Source organism: Antechinus flavipes, chromosome 1, assembly GCF_016432865.1.
Source record: "Antechinus flavipes isolate AdamAnt ecotype Samford, QLD, Australia chromosome 1, AdamAnt_v2, whole genome shotgun sequence".
NCBI lineage: Eukaryota > Metazoa > Chordata > Mammalia > Dasyuromorphia > Dasyuridae > Antechinus > Antechinus flavipes.
Window position 1 is genome coordinate 490,756,979 of NC_067398.1, and position 15,448 is coordinate 490,772,426.

The 15,448-nt window shown below is 34.4% G+C and overlaps 1 protein-coding gene across 2 annotated transcripts in view; it reads left to right on the forward strand.

Moving 5' to 3' along the window:
• Window positions 1-15,448, forward strand: part of CHST9 (carbohydrate sulfotransferase 9) — a 285,604-nt gene that overhangs the window by 140,797 nt on the left and 129,359 nt on the right. For both annotated transcript variants that reach the window (XM_051970304.1, XM_051970305.1), the window contains one exon: window positions 5,623-5,664. In XM_051970304.1, coding sequence (XP_051826264.1) covers window positions 5,623-5,664 — 42 coding nt within the window. The remainder of the gene's footprint in view (window positions 1-5,622; window positions 5,665-15,448) is intronic.

Sequence of the window (15,448 nt, forward strand, 5' to 3'; positions counted from 1 at the left end):
ATGAAATTTTTAATAGAAAAATCAACAAATAAGTGCCCAAAAGGAATATTAAAGAGTAGAAAAGATGTATATAAATTAGAAACACAAAAAAGAAATGATTAATGAAACTAAAAGCTGTTTCTTTGAAAAAAAAACTATAAAAATCTAAACCTTCAACTATTCTGATTAAAAAGAGCAGAAAATCAAATTGATAAAATGGCAAATGAACAAGGTGAAATCACAGGAAAAACTAAAAAAAATTTTTAAAAGAATACAAAGAACACATTATGCCCAATTATTATAAGAATCTGATCCATTCTGCCCTGATTATTCCAGTTTTAAGGTGTCAGGGCCTCCAAAACAATACTGGTACTAAAGAGAGTGATTCCAAGCCAGTATGGGTAAAGAAAGTTTATTATGGTTTATTAGCTTAAATGAGTTGTCTAACAGAGTTTGCTTCTAGGAGGCCAGACCTAGAAAGTGACAGGATAGAGTAAAATGGTCCCCCACATCCCAGATTCTCCAGCTCTGGCTCAGGCCAGACCAAGAATTATGTAGAAGCAGAAAAAGGCAGAGTACCAAAGATGGTATAGGATTACGTGCAAATTTTCTCATAAGATAGTTGGAGCATGTTTTGCTGTTTAAATTAATTCAAAGTAGTTTATGTTCTCTGTGGAGTCATAGGTCTCATTCTCATACTCCCACAGTATAATTATACACTAACAAAATTGATAGAACAAAAAAGTCATATGAATACCTTTAGAAACATAAAATATACAAACTAGCAAAAGACCAAAATAAGAACTTAAATAATCTGATTTCTGAAAAGGAAATGGGTCTATCTATAAAGGAACTACCAAAGAAAAAACCTCCTGCATCTAATGCCAGAAGAATTCTAATAATTTTTTAAAGAAAAGTTAGTTAGTATCCACACTTCATAAATTATTCTAAAAAGTTGAAAAAGAACCCTACCAGAGTCTTTTCGATGAGATAAATATAGTTCTAATATTTAATTCTATCAAATAGAATATTATTATGATCAAGTCTGATTATATCAGGGATGCAAGGATGGCTAAATATTTGGAAAATAACACAATTAGTCATATTAAAAAACCAAATCATCTCAACTACATGATCAATTCAACATACAGAAAATGCTTTTGACAAAGTACAGTACTCTTTTTAGTCTAAAAACCCTGCAAACCTTTTTAATAATTATTAAAATTATTAAATTTTATATAATTTATATTTTATCTCATATATAATTCACATATTATGTTGTATAATATTATTATAATATATAAATTATGTATAACATAAAAATTTAAATTAAAAATTATTAAAATAAAATATTATTAGAAATCTATCTAAAAGTATCATTTGCAATGGAGATACACTAGGACCTTTTCTAGTAAATAGTAAAGTGAAACAAGGATGTCCATTCTTCACACACATATTTGATAGGCTACTGGAAATGCTAGTAAATAGCAATAAAACAAGAGAAGAGAATTAAGAAAATAGAGATAGTTAAAAAGGAGATAAAACTTTAGTTGAAAAACTCTAGGGGATCAACAAAGATTAATTGAGATAATTAGTAACTTCAGCACAGTTGCAAGTTACCAAAAAACTCAAAAATCAACCATTTTTTATATAATAATAAAAAGCAAAAAACAATAGTAGAAAACTCCCATTTAATAATTATAAATGAATGAAATATCTGAGGATCACCTTCCCAAAGCACACAAAATACCATGTACATACATCTATATATATATGCATGTATATATTACATATACACACATGTATGTAGTTTATATATATTACATATGTGTGTTACTAATAACCATTCCCCAGTAAATAAAAGGTCAACAAATATGCGCAAAGCTTCTTGAAAGAACTGCCAAGAATTTACTACCACATTAAAAAAAGTTCCAAATCACTAATAAGAAAAATCAAATTAAACTAATTCTGAAGGTTCGCCTAACACCCCAGGAATTGGCAAAAATTACCCCAAAATAGCAAATCAATGCAGGAGTACTTGGGGAAACAAAAACACTTTAACATATTGTTGATGGAGCTGTAAAGTGGTATAATCATTTTGGAAAGCAATTGGGTTGGGAATTATGCAAATAAAGTAACTGAAATGTTCACTTGTGACTTTGAACCAAAAACTGCATTATTGAGTTTCTACCTTCAAGGAAGCTATTGATAAAGGGGGAAAGTCTTTATATGCTCTAAAATGTCTACAACAGAACTTATGGTAGAACTCAAATGAAGATTTATGAGAAAACATCCTGTATCTAACCTATTAGGGAGATAGTAGATCCACAGATCCACATTGGTCATTATTGGACTTTTTCAATGTTTTGATCAGTTGTATTGATGTTTTTTTAATCCTAAAAAATACTACTTGTGATATGGGATGGCTGTCAAGGAGAGGGATGAAGAAATACATGTAATAGTAAAGTAAGATAAGAAATAAAAAAATATCAATAAAAGTTTATTTTAAAGAAATGTTTCTGACTCTTATGATAATTACTTAGAACTTTGAATATTTTAGTCTTCCATAATTTCAAGAAGACTTTACAGGATCCATCTGACCCAATGTCTGAATTTTATGGATAAGAAAACCAAATCCCTACAAAATAAAAGAATAAAGTAATTTTGGGGAAAAGACTCTTTAAAAAAATAGCAGATATCTTAGAAATGGAGTAATTTTCCATTTCCTTCTCCAGTGTATTAAGGCAAATACAGTTTAAGTGACTTGTCCAGGATCACATAGCTAGTAGATATCTGAAACTGGAGTTGAACTCTCCCTGACTCCAGGTCCCATGCTCTCTCTACCAAACCACCTTGCTGCCTCAAAATTCTATACTACATTCGGGGAATAAAAATAAAAGGTTTAATACCTAGTTCCTACGCTCTAACATATTATTATCTACTTAAACAGGTAGGATATTTATTCAAAATAAGTATCAATTCAAGGTGGCCAAGATATGGAAAAGCAACCAGTCTTAGCTTTGTGAAGTTAGTTATTCTAAACCCAAGTAATTGCCTTCTACAACTGCATAATGATGTATTAGAAAAAAGATAGATATAATCAATACTCATTTCACTAAAGATTTAAATGCTATCTCCAAAAATATGCCAAAAAAGTATAATCTTGCCTCAAGTACTGTCATTGTCTTTGTAGTTAGATATTCAGTGATTGAAAAGAAATTACTTCAGACAGCAATATGGTTAGGGTGAGATGGTATAAAGGGTTCACATTTAATGCAGCAGTAAGAGGAAAGAGTTACTGAGGTGAGAGGAAGAAAAGAGGGACTACTGGAAAAACAGAGAAGGAAGTTCTCAAGTGGGTACAGAATGGATAAACACAATCATCACAACATCAGTCTGCATAAAGGCATCAATCATTTCTCCAGGAATACCATGAAAGGAGCCACAATCCCTGGTATAGGGAGAGTTTAGTATCCCAAGCAGTAAGACTCATAAAGGAGCAGGATGTAAGATAGAAGTGTGAAAGCAGCCAGTCACAGACCTGGGAGAGCTATTTGTATTTATTCTAAAGCTTTATTCATTAGAAAAAATGACATATAAGGTAAACTAGAAGCTGGGCCAGATATTGGTGATAACTATTCTTAACCAATAAGTTCTACTTAAGTCAGAACAATTTTATGGTGCCATGGTCATAGTTTTAAGCTCAAGAATTTGGAATAGGATCATGAATCCAGAATACTTCTACAGATGGTGCTGGATTCCCTCCTTCTCTGTCCATATGTGTGAATCATTATAACTTTCTGGTATTTCCTCCTGTATAGTTCAAATCTCAAAGAGTTTGCTTTTTATCTGTATGTTGAGTGTCACAAGAATTCCAGAGACATAGATCAGTATCATCCACCTGAAAATGGTGGCAGCATGCTTATGAGGTGAAAAAAATCCAAGGGTTCACTAAGTAGCATGTGTTTGAAAGTGTCAGGGTGGAGATGTCTGTCACTGCGCAAGTCGGCAATACGAAGGCAAGAAGATATTCTGGTAAAATAGTCATCTCCCTGTCGAGGTGGAGTGAAAGGCTGTGGAATGAAAGTAATATATGTAGCAAAATCTGTTCCATGATGATCTATTTTATTCAATATCTTACTTGTGACAGACAAATACATTCAGAATAATTGCAGCAAATATTGCTAAGTCATGTAGGCTTGCAAAAAGAATAATATAATATTTTTTAAAGTTTCAATTATTCTTTCTCTTTTACAACCAGAATATCTTTAAATTAGAAGTATAGATTGGCATTTGATAGGATAAATATAAATTAATAAAAAATTGGCTAAGCACTCAACAGAAAGAAAGATCAGGAAACAGATATTATATTTGATCACAGCTAAATAAGTCCATAATATTGTGCTGCTGGGGGAAAAAACCAAAATGATGCCGGAAAATAATGAATATAACATACAAAAATATGGAAATAACTCTTGCACCAGAGAGGTCTGACTTCTGTTAGAATGCAATGACTAGTTTGGGTCAACAACAACATAAAGAATGTGAAAAAAGGTATGGTCAGGAAAGTAGAAGTTTTCAACAAGATAGAATATTGTTTTTCTAATGAAAGGTTATAGGAGTTGTAGTTTTCTGGTCTACGAAAAAAAAGCCAAAATGGGAATTATTGCCTTGAAAATTTTGAGTGATTGCCCTCTAGGGCTATGAAACAAGGAGCTCAAATAAAAGAAAAAAATAACTTTTATTTAGCCAAAAAAGAATTTCTTGGAAAACTGGAGTAAAAAAAAAATGGACTAACAAAGGAGAATCAGGGGGAAAATCTTTAATATTAATGATAATTATGATGATAATAACCTATCTGGATAGATCTACAATTTACAAAGTCCTAACTTTCCAATAAACTTGTGAACTAAATAATCCAGGTGTATTTTTATATCCAGAATCAATTGATACATAATAAATATTCAATAAAGGCTTGTTGAGTAAAGTATTATCCCTATTTGATAGATGAGGAAATCAAGGCCCGGAGAATTTCAGTGATTTGTCCAGTTATACAACTCAAAAATGGAAGAGCTGACTCAAGCTCCAGGTTTTCTAAATCTATGCCCAATGTTTTGCTTTGTTTCATTTTTTCTATTATATAATACTTTAAAAGCTCTGTGCTTAGAAACATCCAATAAGTGAAGAAATAATCACCTGACAAAAATGATTTAGGAAGTCAGAGATCAAAATAAATGATGTCTCTAGGTTCTTGAAGAAGTAGAGTAAAAAAAATACTAGATTAATCAAAGGAGGTTTGAGTAAATCTCTGTGACAATAATGATGATAATAATGTTATTATTATTGACAATATATTTATATCTCATTCATATAACTCTATAGTTTCCATTTCTGTTACTAATTCCAAGTATCCTATTCCTTGTAAATAACATAAACATAAAACTCATATCCTTCTGTGAATTAGCTGAAAAACACAGTTGATTAACTCTATCTTCCTATTTCTCTTCTCCTATTTTCCTTCTTTTTTAAAAAATCATGTTTCTCTGCAGTTTTCAGTAGGGAAACCTTTTCAAGTTTACTTTGGATATGAAAAATGAGTGCTTCACAATAGTAATATATGGATTTTTTTCCCTTTCTCTTCAGAACTGAGGACAACAAACTATTTCCAACCTGCACCCAGAATCAGTGAGTAAAGTCTCAATAACTATTTGAGTCAAAGATAGCATAGCTAAAAATGAACATAATTGGTTTTTCAGGTCACTTTTACAATGATGTTTTGTCGCTTGAAATCATAATTGTAGTACACCTAAGAGAGCTAGATTAAGTAGGTGGCACTATAAAAGAAACAAAGTTCATATACAAACCCTAAAAAAAGGACAATTTGAATATTTTAAAAATCAAAGTAAATGGAAAAAATCAAGGTAATCTTAGTAGTATTTAAATATAAGGAGCTGCCTAGATGAGTTAAATGAGTGCATTATTTGGCACATTTTATTTTTTATATCCAATGTTCAATAATCTGAATTTGAACTGCAATCTTTTTTTATAGTATTTTATTTTTCCAAATCATGTAAAGATAATTTTCAATATTAATTTCTGTAAAATTTTATGTTCCTATTTTTTCTCCTTCCCTTCTTTAAATTCCCTCCTCTCCAAATTACTTTCTCCAGAAAGTAATTTGATATAAGTTAAATATGTACAATCCATTCAAACATATTTCTATATTTGTCATGTCGTGCAAGAAAAATCAGACCAAAAGGGAAAAACTATGAAAATAGTATACTTTCATCTGCATTCAGTCTTCATAGTCCTCTCTCTAGATGCAGGTGGCATTTTCCCTCTCAAGTCTACTAGAATAGTCTAGGATCAATGTATTGCTAAAAAAACTAAGTCTATCATAGTTGATCATAATTTTTCTTTTACTGTGTACAATATTCACCTGGTTTTGTTCACTTCACTCAGCATCAGTTCATGTAATTTTTCCCAGCCTTTTCTGGAATCAATCTGCTCATTATTTCTTATAGAACAATAAAATTCCATTACATTCATATACCATAACTTATTCAACCATTTCCTAATAGATGATTTCCAGTTCTTTGCCACTACAAAAAGAGCTTCAACAAATGTTTTTGCATTAATGGGTCCTTTTCCCTCTTATATGATCTCTTTGGGATACAGACTCAATAGTGGCACTGTTTGATCAAAGATTATGAAGTTTTATATCCTTTGGAAAATAAATTTTATTCTCATATGAGTTTCCATAAACTGTCCACATTAACAAAGAAACATCTTTATATCACTTCAGAAATTGAGATAATTCATCTTGGTCGGGGCTAAAGGTTTCCACTGGACTTTCTATAAGTTCATTTGGCAAATTACAGACACAAAATGCAAAGACTATTACAATCATATAATCTATTAAATAGACCCACCATCGTTTTATCTAGTGTGCCACCTACCTGCCCCAATTGCAATCCAGCTCATTCTCATTTAAGATCCTATTCAATCCTTCTCCTAACTCACTGACCATCTGCAGTGCATATCTAGGATATATTTACTGATAGATTTCTTCAACAAACTTTCAATTGCATTTCATGGTCTAGGAAATAAAAATTTTTATGAATGTGCTTTTTCATGTGTGAATTGAATTTTGAGTATTTAACATCACTGTGATCTTCTATGATTTTTCAAGGCTTAATGCAAGCAACACAATGCCACCTGAAAATAGGAACATTTGGAAGAAATCACCATCTATAAGTTTCTGTGCAATACATTTTTCATGGCATTGATGAATACCTTTGGGGACCATCTGAATCCCTCATTGATTCTTTCTTTGATCTGCATTAACAATTGAACAAAGTTTCTGCTGTTTTTTTCATCTCTAAAAAAAATCTCATATGATTTTAATATACAAATGGGTGATATCTTGTTATAGGAAAGTCTTAAACCAGTCTCAATCAACAGAGTGAATTTTTTAAAATAATACTCTCTAACAAATAAATGAAATGGGGTCTGATATTCCTCACAATTTTCAATAAGAGATGTAATGGTGAAATGTGGTCTGAAATTGAAAATCATTACTAAGTAATTCCAATTCATGGTTTTGCAAAAAATGGAGATTTCAAAGTAGGAATACATTGATAAACACTCATATTTTCTCAATTGATCTTTTAAAAATAGTGTTATTTTGATAAGTTGTTTACTGGCAATTAAAATATAATCAGTCTCTTTATTTATGATGTTGTTCTGTATTTGTCATGCCCAGTGCCTTTTATCTCTATATTTGCATTTATGTCTTATAGGTATCACATACAGGCAAATTTTGAGTCATTTCCATTTCCTAATTCTGACATAGTTTTCATTATTTTCTCCATGTCCATCTTCACATTAAAGTTAAAGTATTAATAGAAATGCTGACTTCATTTAGAGAATATCATATTCATAGAATTTCTCTACTTCTTCATGCTTTGTAATAGATAATAGGACCTGAATTCCAAATATTATTGACCACTACAAATAAAGATGATCAAATATTCTAAAAATATTTGTGGAGTTTGGGATTGCCATTAGGCTAATAATAAGACCAATTCTGTAATTCCTTTATCTGTCTAACATATAGAATCTGTAGGCCGCCATACCCTTTATCTATAATTTCCTTTTTTTCTTCTGTCTTTCATTTCAAGATGGCAATACTTATATGATTCAGGCCCTCCAATAATGTGTCAACTTGGTTTGGGGGCAAGGATTTCACATTTAAAGAAACAACATTCAATGTTTTTATACATTTTAAATATCATGAAAATATGCAATCTCTAAACACCTTCTGCTACCTTTTTCTTAAGAGTCAACCACCATCATTGCAGATAATGAAAGAAGCTATGAATTTCCATGACCATAGAGTTCATCATTTTTAATGACCAACCTGATACTCAGCAGATATAGAACATGACTAAGACTATACTCAAATCCTTCCCAGCTTTCTAAAAATTTCCACTGTTTCTGCTTCCCAGACATAGCCTTTGAAATCCCCAATCTCTGCCATACAGTGAATGAAACAGTGGAATAGAAATTTGAAGACAAATTTCTTTCCATAGCGCTGACTTTTTCTAATGTCAATCTAGTTTTCCCCTTTAGCACAATTAGTGATATAGTAGTGTATAGTAGATAACCATTACATTTCTAATATGAAATGTATCACCTCCTTATGTTCACATTAGGGAAATGTATTAAAGATAAATTCTAATTTTTGATGCTGACTTGGTGCTTTTGATCCCCTGGATTGCAGTATTTTCTTATAGGAAAAAAAATAATATTTATTCAAGGTAATTGCATCCTGTGTCTTTTTCATGCTTTTTTTATCTGCCAAAGAGATCTCTTAGTCAGGCGACCTTCACAATGCAATTCGAGAAAACTATTAGATGACAGGCAAACTTTGAATTTGGGGAAAAGATAAATGAATGTTGTTTCATTTGTCTGCTACTCTGATCACGCCTCTTCTGCCCATTTAAGGCATGAAGGGGAAGGGGATAGCAGCTGAATAACCATTCACTAGCGCTTATGACTAGGGATCTTTCGGCAGAAGTTGGATGACCACTGGGAGAACGTCATAAAATGATCCCAGTTTAGATATCAATTCTTCTTGATTCTTTCCATGTGTGTGCACTTTCTATTACATCTCAGATACTATCTATCTAGAAGCAATATAGCAGAGTTTAAACTTTTTTAAAACTTTTTTTAAACCTTTACCCTTCCCACCTATTTCAAGATTTGATACCAGGCAGCTATGTAGAACTCACTGATATGGTTGGCCATAATAACAATAATAGTCCTAATAGCTTATCTGTGCACAGTACTTTAAGGTTTACACAGTGATCCACTTCCACAATATTTTATGTACAGGCAGAGCAGACTATTCCTTATCGCCCTCATAAGAAAATGAAAATATTAAGGTTTCTCTCACAGCCCATTGCCCTTTGGAATAGCCAAACCTGGCTGTGAGTGAGCCCTTGGGGATCATGGAAGGTTAGCTGTCAAGATCCATCTCAGCAGTCATTAAACTTGCTTTAGAGAGAGGATTTGATTTGCTAGGAGGTATCATAAACATGCCAAAAATGGCAGCAGTAAAGGAAGTACTACCAAGCAATATCTTCCCCATTATTTACTCTCTTTTTTTTTTTTTTCCATGCTAAGACGATTGTACCAATTGCAAACAGGATAATGCTGTTGTCTTTAGGAATGAGAAATATCAGGGATTTTTTTCCAAGAATTAGATTTGATCCCTGACTAACATGATGTTAAAATTTAATATTCAGTATCACCTTTATGTACTCACTGGTAGTTAGATTGAACTAGGCCTCTGTTGATTCTGCAGGCCCAATAAGACAAAGATTTGGTAACCAAGAAAATTCAAGATGTAAAAGGTCCTTTATGACAGCTTTAATTCCTTGACTTTCCTCTCATACAACCTGTGTCTTTTTTTGCTTCTGAAATTTTTGTTCTATAAAATATATGTGAAATATGGAAATAAATAATTTCTGTATAAAACACCCCAGGAGATTTTATCATAACATATTCTATTGTCTCTATTCATTTTTTTTTTGAGGCAATTGGAGTTAAGTGACTTGTCCAGGGTCAAAGCTAGGAAGTGTTAAGTGTCTGAGGCTAGATTTGATCTCAGGTCCTCCTGACTTCAGGGCTGGTGCTCTATCCACTGCACCATCTAGCTGCCCCTATTGTCTCTATTTTTAACCTGCAGAAAACTCATCATATGATAAATGTGAATTTTAGCAATGTTTATAGTGGGCATATGACTTTTCCATCTAACTATGGTTAAAAATGTCTTCATCATTTTAAGTTTTACTGGTAAAATGGTACTTAGCAATTAGACGTGAGATTTGAACTCTATCCTGAATGAATCTACTTCAAAATGAGATCAGGAATCTGATTGATTTCTCAAGCTTCTCTTGTTTACCACTGTTACCAACACAATCTTCATTCTAGGTTTATTAAAAAGAACTGAGCAATTAAATGTAAGATTTGAGCCTTCTGACTTCACTTCAAGAAAAATCTTGAAATAAGAAAAAAAATCTCAACTTACCCTTGCAATTATCCCACCATTATCACAAAGTATTATACCTCCCAACTTAAAGGTCTTAGCCAAATATACTGTCATGTTACAGTGCCATAGAAATCCCACCATCATGTTCCCTTTTCCCATTATTTTATTCCTAAGTAGGATGTACATACTTCAGGGATGATCTACATAATCTTCATCAATTTGATGAGTTGTCCACCTTTAACTTGATGAGATTGTAGTGTGTAGACTTTTGTTAAAAGGGAATTATTCTTGTGAGCCTAAACATACATTCTAGCCCTTTGCTGAGAAGTGCCCTCTTCCATACCCAAAAATTTAATCAAGTAGATTTCTTAGGCTTCTCTTGTTTACCACTGTAACATACACAATGTTCATTCTAGGTTTGCTAAGGGAACAACAAAAATGTAAATAAGAACACTTTTTTTTTACCTTTCCACTTTCCAAATTACAGTAATCCTCAACCTTCCCACATTTCTTTTGTGACTTCAAACATTTGAGTGATTTTATTAGTAACTTCATTTTCATTTTCCTGTTGATAATCACACACATTCAAGGTAGGCACAGTAGAGGGAAAAAAAAGGAGAGTCACAATGTCTTCAGGTTTGTGGAGTGGCTGGTATCTTATTATGATAGGATGGCATATCATTCAGCTGGCTAGAGACACCAAGACTGCCAATTCCATCACTGATTATAGTCTCAAGGTTAAATCTCAACTCGTTTCTACTGTGCTTCCATACTCTGAGACCTGTAAGGATCTCAAATGATGCATGAAGCAGACACCTCTGACAGATTGTTTTAACTGGTGCTTCCATCATGATTTCCATCACTATCTCCCAGGTGTGAAGGATAGAACATCAGAAATGATGTCAAGACCTCACCAATCTCAGTATCTTCGGACAGCAGTAGCTAAAGTCCCAGCAAGCAATTCCATGGTTTTCAGAGGGCAGTCAAGGTAGAGAGGCTTACAGCAGCACTAAAGTCCTTTGCATTTTAAAATGTTTCCGTTTTAAGAATTTTATTTGCCGTACAGTATTTACAGTACTCTAAATTTCATGTAGATTTTGAAACAGCCACCACAACTTCCTGCGTAGGTATTTTTCTAGGTCCTCTATTCTTTTCACATTTCTCCCCAATGCCAATTATCCTGGTTTTGTTTATTTGTTTGTTTTTACTGAGGTTTTATTTTATCCCAGTGGAGTTGAGGACAAGTAGTAGTATTTCCTATACAGGTAAAAAAATTCAAGCATAGTGACTGAAATGAAGGCACACAACCTTGGGTCTAGTCCCAAGATGCTGCAGTATTTCAGTACTGAGATTTTCTTATTGTTCTGTGAAAGTCATGCAAATTAATGATATTGAAACAATAGTCAATTTCTTCAGACCCAACAAGAAACACTGCAGGAAAGCACCATGGTAGGGTGATATGCGTGCTGGATTTGGAGCCAGAGAGCCCAGGTTGAGATCTTTGTTTTGTAGTGGTCGGGTGACCTTAAAACAGGTCTTTTAATTTTTGCAAACCTCAAATTCCCCATCTGTAAAAGTGGAGTTGGACTAGATCACTTCTCCCTTACATTTCTAAATCTATGGTTCTTTAATCACAGGATTTGAAACCCTATGATTTGAGAATCTCAAAAGAAGTTAGAGACAGCCTGAAACACGAGTTTGCCAACTTCTGGTCCCTCTGCTTTCCTGAAGCTGCTTTTACAAGTGCTGGAAAATGTTTTCCATCTATTTCATAAGTGTAAAGGTAATTTAAAATCATTTCCTAGGGTCAGTGAACTGAGAAATGTTCCTTTGCATTCATGAAGGAAATCTTGAAGCAGAGTTTATGTACCAGCAAAGGGACCCACATATTCAAGGGTAATACCTTTTTACATATTGACAGCATAGTATTTCTTGGAGTACAGTGGATGGTTTTGTTAAGAAGATGCAGTCCCGTCGTAATTTAAAAATGAGGAATGTGAACTCACTGGCTCCTGTGCCCCAAGGAGACTGATGCTACCAATAGCTGACCATTCCCTCCATTAAATCACTGAACTTTATATACCCTTACTCACACATAGGCACAATGGGGGAGGAGTGATGTTGTAAATGTGCATTAAATGCCCCTGTCGTTATGTGACCTCAAAGTACAGAAGATACCTCTAGGAATCCTAAACATTCTATAGGTATAATTCCCAAAAATAATCTACAAAAGAGGGGGGGGATATCTAGGATTCTTTAGGATACATGTTGTTATTTCTATTTCTCTGACTAAAATGAGTTTGGAAGGAAATCCAAAGTATGTGTTTGGAGTTAATAGCAACTAACCTAACTGTAAGTATGTATAATTGAGCCCACTCCTTACTACTACTCTAACAACACAATTAATGGTTTAAAAAACCCTCTGTAAAATAGAAAGAGCATTAGTTTTGAAGTCAGCAGACCAGAGTTCAAATTTCACCTGTTCTAGTCAATATTAGTGTGACAAATTGGTTAACCATTTTGGCCTTCAATTTTCTCATCTTTAAATGAAGGGGTTGTACATGGTCTCTGAGGCCTCTTCCAGTATTAGGGCTATAATAGGACAATAATATTGTAATGAAATTATTATGTGATGAGGGTGTAGTCCTCGATGCTCAGACTTGAATTCTGTTGTGGCAAAAATCAAGCATAACTGATATTCCCTGCCTGCTGCCAAGATAGAGCAAACTTCAGAAGCTGGTTTCATCGGTGATGACTCAGGGTTAGCAATGTGTGATGATTTAAAGCCTTCTGGTTGGCTGAGGAGTCAGAAGGACTGATTATACAGGGAAGACTGAACCAGAACTAAGTGTGCATATAAAAGGTTCCAGTTGGTCTCTTGCATTCTCTTTCTCTGTGTGTATCCCCGTGACATACTCTCAATCTCTCTCTCTCTCTCTCTCTCTCTCTCTCTCTCTCTCTCTCTCTCTCTCTCTCTCTCTCTCTCTCTCTCTGTCTCTGTCTCTCTATCTCTCTGTCTGTCTCTCTGTGTCTCTCTGTCCCTCTCTCTCTCTCTGTCTCTCTCTCTCTGTCTCTCTGTCTGTCTCTCTGTCTCTGTCACTCTGTCTCTGTCATTCTCTCTGTGTGTCTCTATCTATCTATCTCTGTGTGTGTGTGTCTGTCTGTCTCTGTCTCTCTCTCTCTCTGTCTCTCTCTCTCTCTCTCTCTCTCTCTCTCTCTCTCTCTCTCTCAATATGTGTATGTCTGTCTGTCTGTCTGTCTGTCTCTCTCTCTGTCTCTGTCTCTCTATCTCTCTGTCTGTCTCTCTGTGTCTCTCTGTCCCTCTCTCTCTCTCTCTCTATCTCTCTCTGTCTGTCTCTCTGTCTCTGTCACTCTGTCTCTGTCATTCTCTCTGTGTGTCTCTATCTATCTATCTCTGTGTGTGTGTGTCTGTCTGTCTCTGTCTCTGTCTCTCTCTCTGTCTCTCTGTCTCTCTCTCTGTCTCTGACATTCTCTCTGTGTGTCTCTATCTATCTATCTGTGTGTGTGTCTGTGTCTGTCTGTCTGTCTCTGTCTCTGTCTCTCTCTCTGTCTCTCTGTCTCTGTCTCTGTCTCTCTCTGTCTCTCTGTCTCTGTCTCTCTGTCTCTGTCATTCTCTATGTGTGTCTCTCTCTGTCTATCTCTGTATATCTTTCTTTTTCTTGGCTGTTCAGGGAAGCGAAAATTAAAGTTACATGCATTACACTCAAAACTGTATCCCCATTGCTGCTCCCAAATGTAAGGAAAGGAAAACAGCTGTTCCTGCTACTGCTAAAAATTTTCTCTCCAGACTCATCCAAGTTGCCAGCAGGATTGCATAATCCCCATAGTTCAGGCCCCCAAACTTCTAAATCCCAGAATTGTCTAAGAGAGTTTAAACTACTTACTTCCCTCCTGGACTCTCCAGTACTGCCTATGATGACAGATTCCTCATTATATTGGGATTGTATGATCTGTGACAGGAAGATGAAAACAGCCCTAGAATAAATAATCGAGGCTTGAATTCTAGCCTTGGTTCCTCTACTTTTATAAGTCATATTAAAGGATTGGTATAAGGATGAATTGATATAATGAACTTTGAAATTTGAAAAGAAATTTAGAACATTAAGTTCTGCTGATTCATCAGTTTCTCTACTAGTCTATAAACTCACAAGACAAGGACTGGGTTATGTGGCTTTATGTCGTCTCCCCAACCCCCAAGTCTAGCAAAGTACTTTGTATTCTCTCTACGCTATCTCACTCAGTGACTTCAAATAGCTCTCATGGGTTGAATTATCATTTTTCCACAGATGACTACCAAAGCTACAGTATCACAGGGGTCCTCAAACTACGGCCCGCAGGCCAGATGCAGCAGCTGAGGACGTTTATCCCCCTCACCCAGGGCTATGAAGTTTCTTTATTTAAAGGCCTACAAAAATTTTTGTTTTTACTATAGTCCGGCCCTCCAACAGTCTGAGGGACAGTGAACTGGCCCCCTATTTAAAAAGTTTGAGGACCCCTGCATAGCCTCACCACATCTTACTCCTGGGGCAATTAGGTGACACAGTAAATAAAGGGATGAGCCTAGAATCAGGAACATTCACCTTCATGAGCTCAAATCTGTCCTCAGACACTTACTACCTGTGTGACCCTGAGCATGTCACTTAACCCTGTTTACCTCAGTTTCCTCATCTGTAAAATGAACTGGAGAAGAAAATGACCACCACTCCAGTATCTTTATCCCAAATGAAGTCATAAGTTAAACATAAATGAAACTATTGAATGATAGTCTTTCTCCTCAGCTCAAGCTGCCTCTTTATAATTGACTATTAGATATTCCAAAGTGGATATCTAGGAGACATCTCAAGTTCACTGTATCCAAAATTGGATTCGTCTTTTTTCAAAATCCATTTC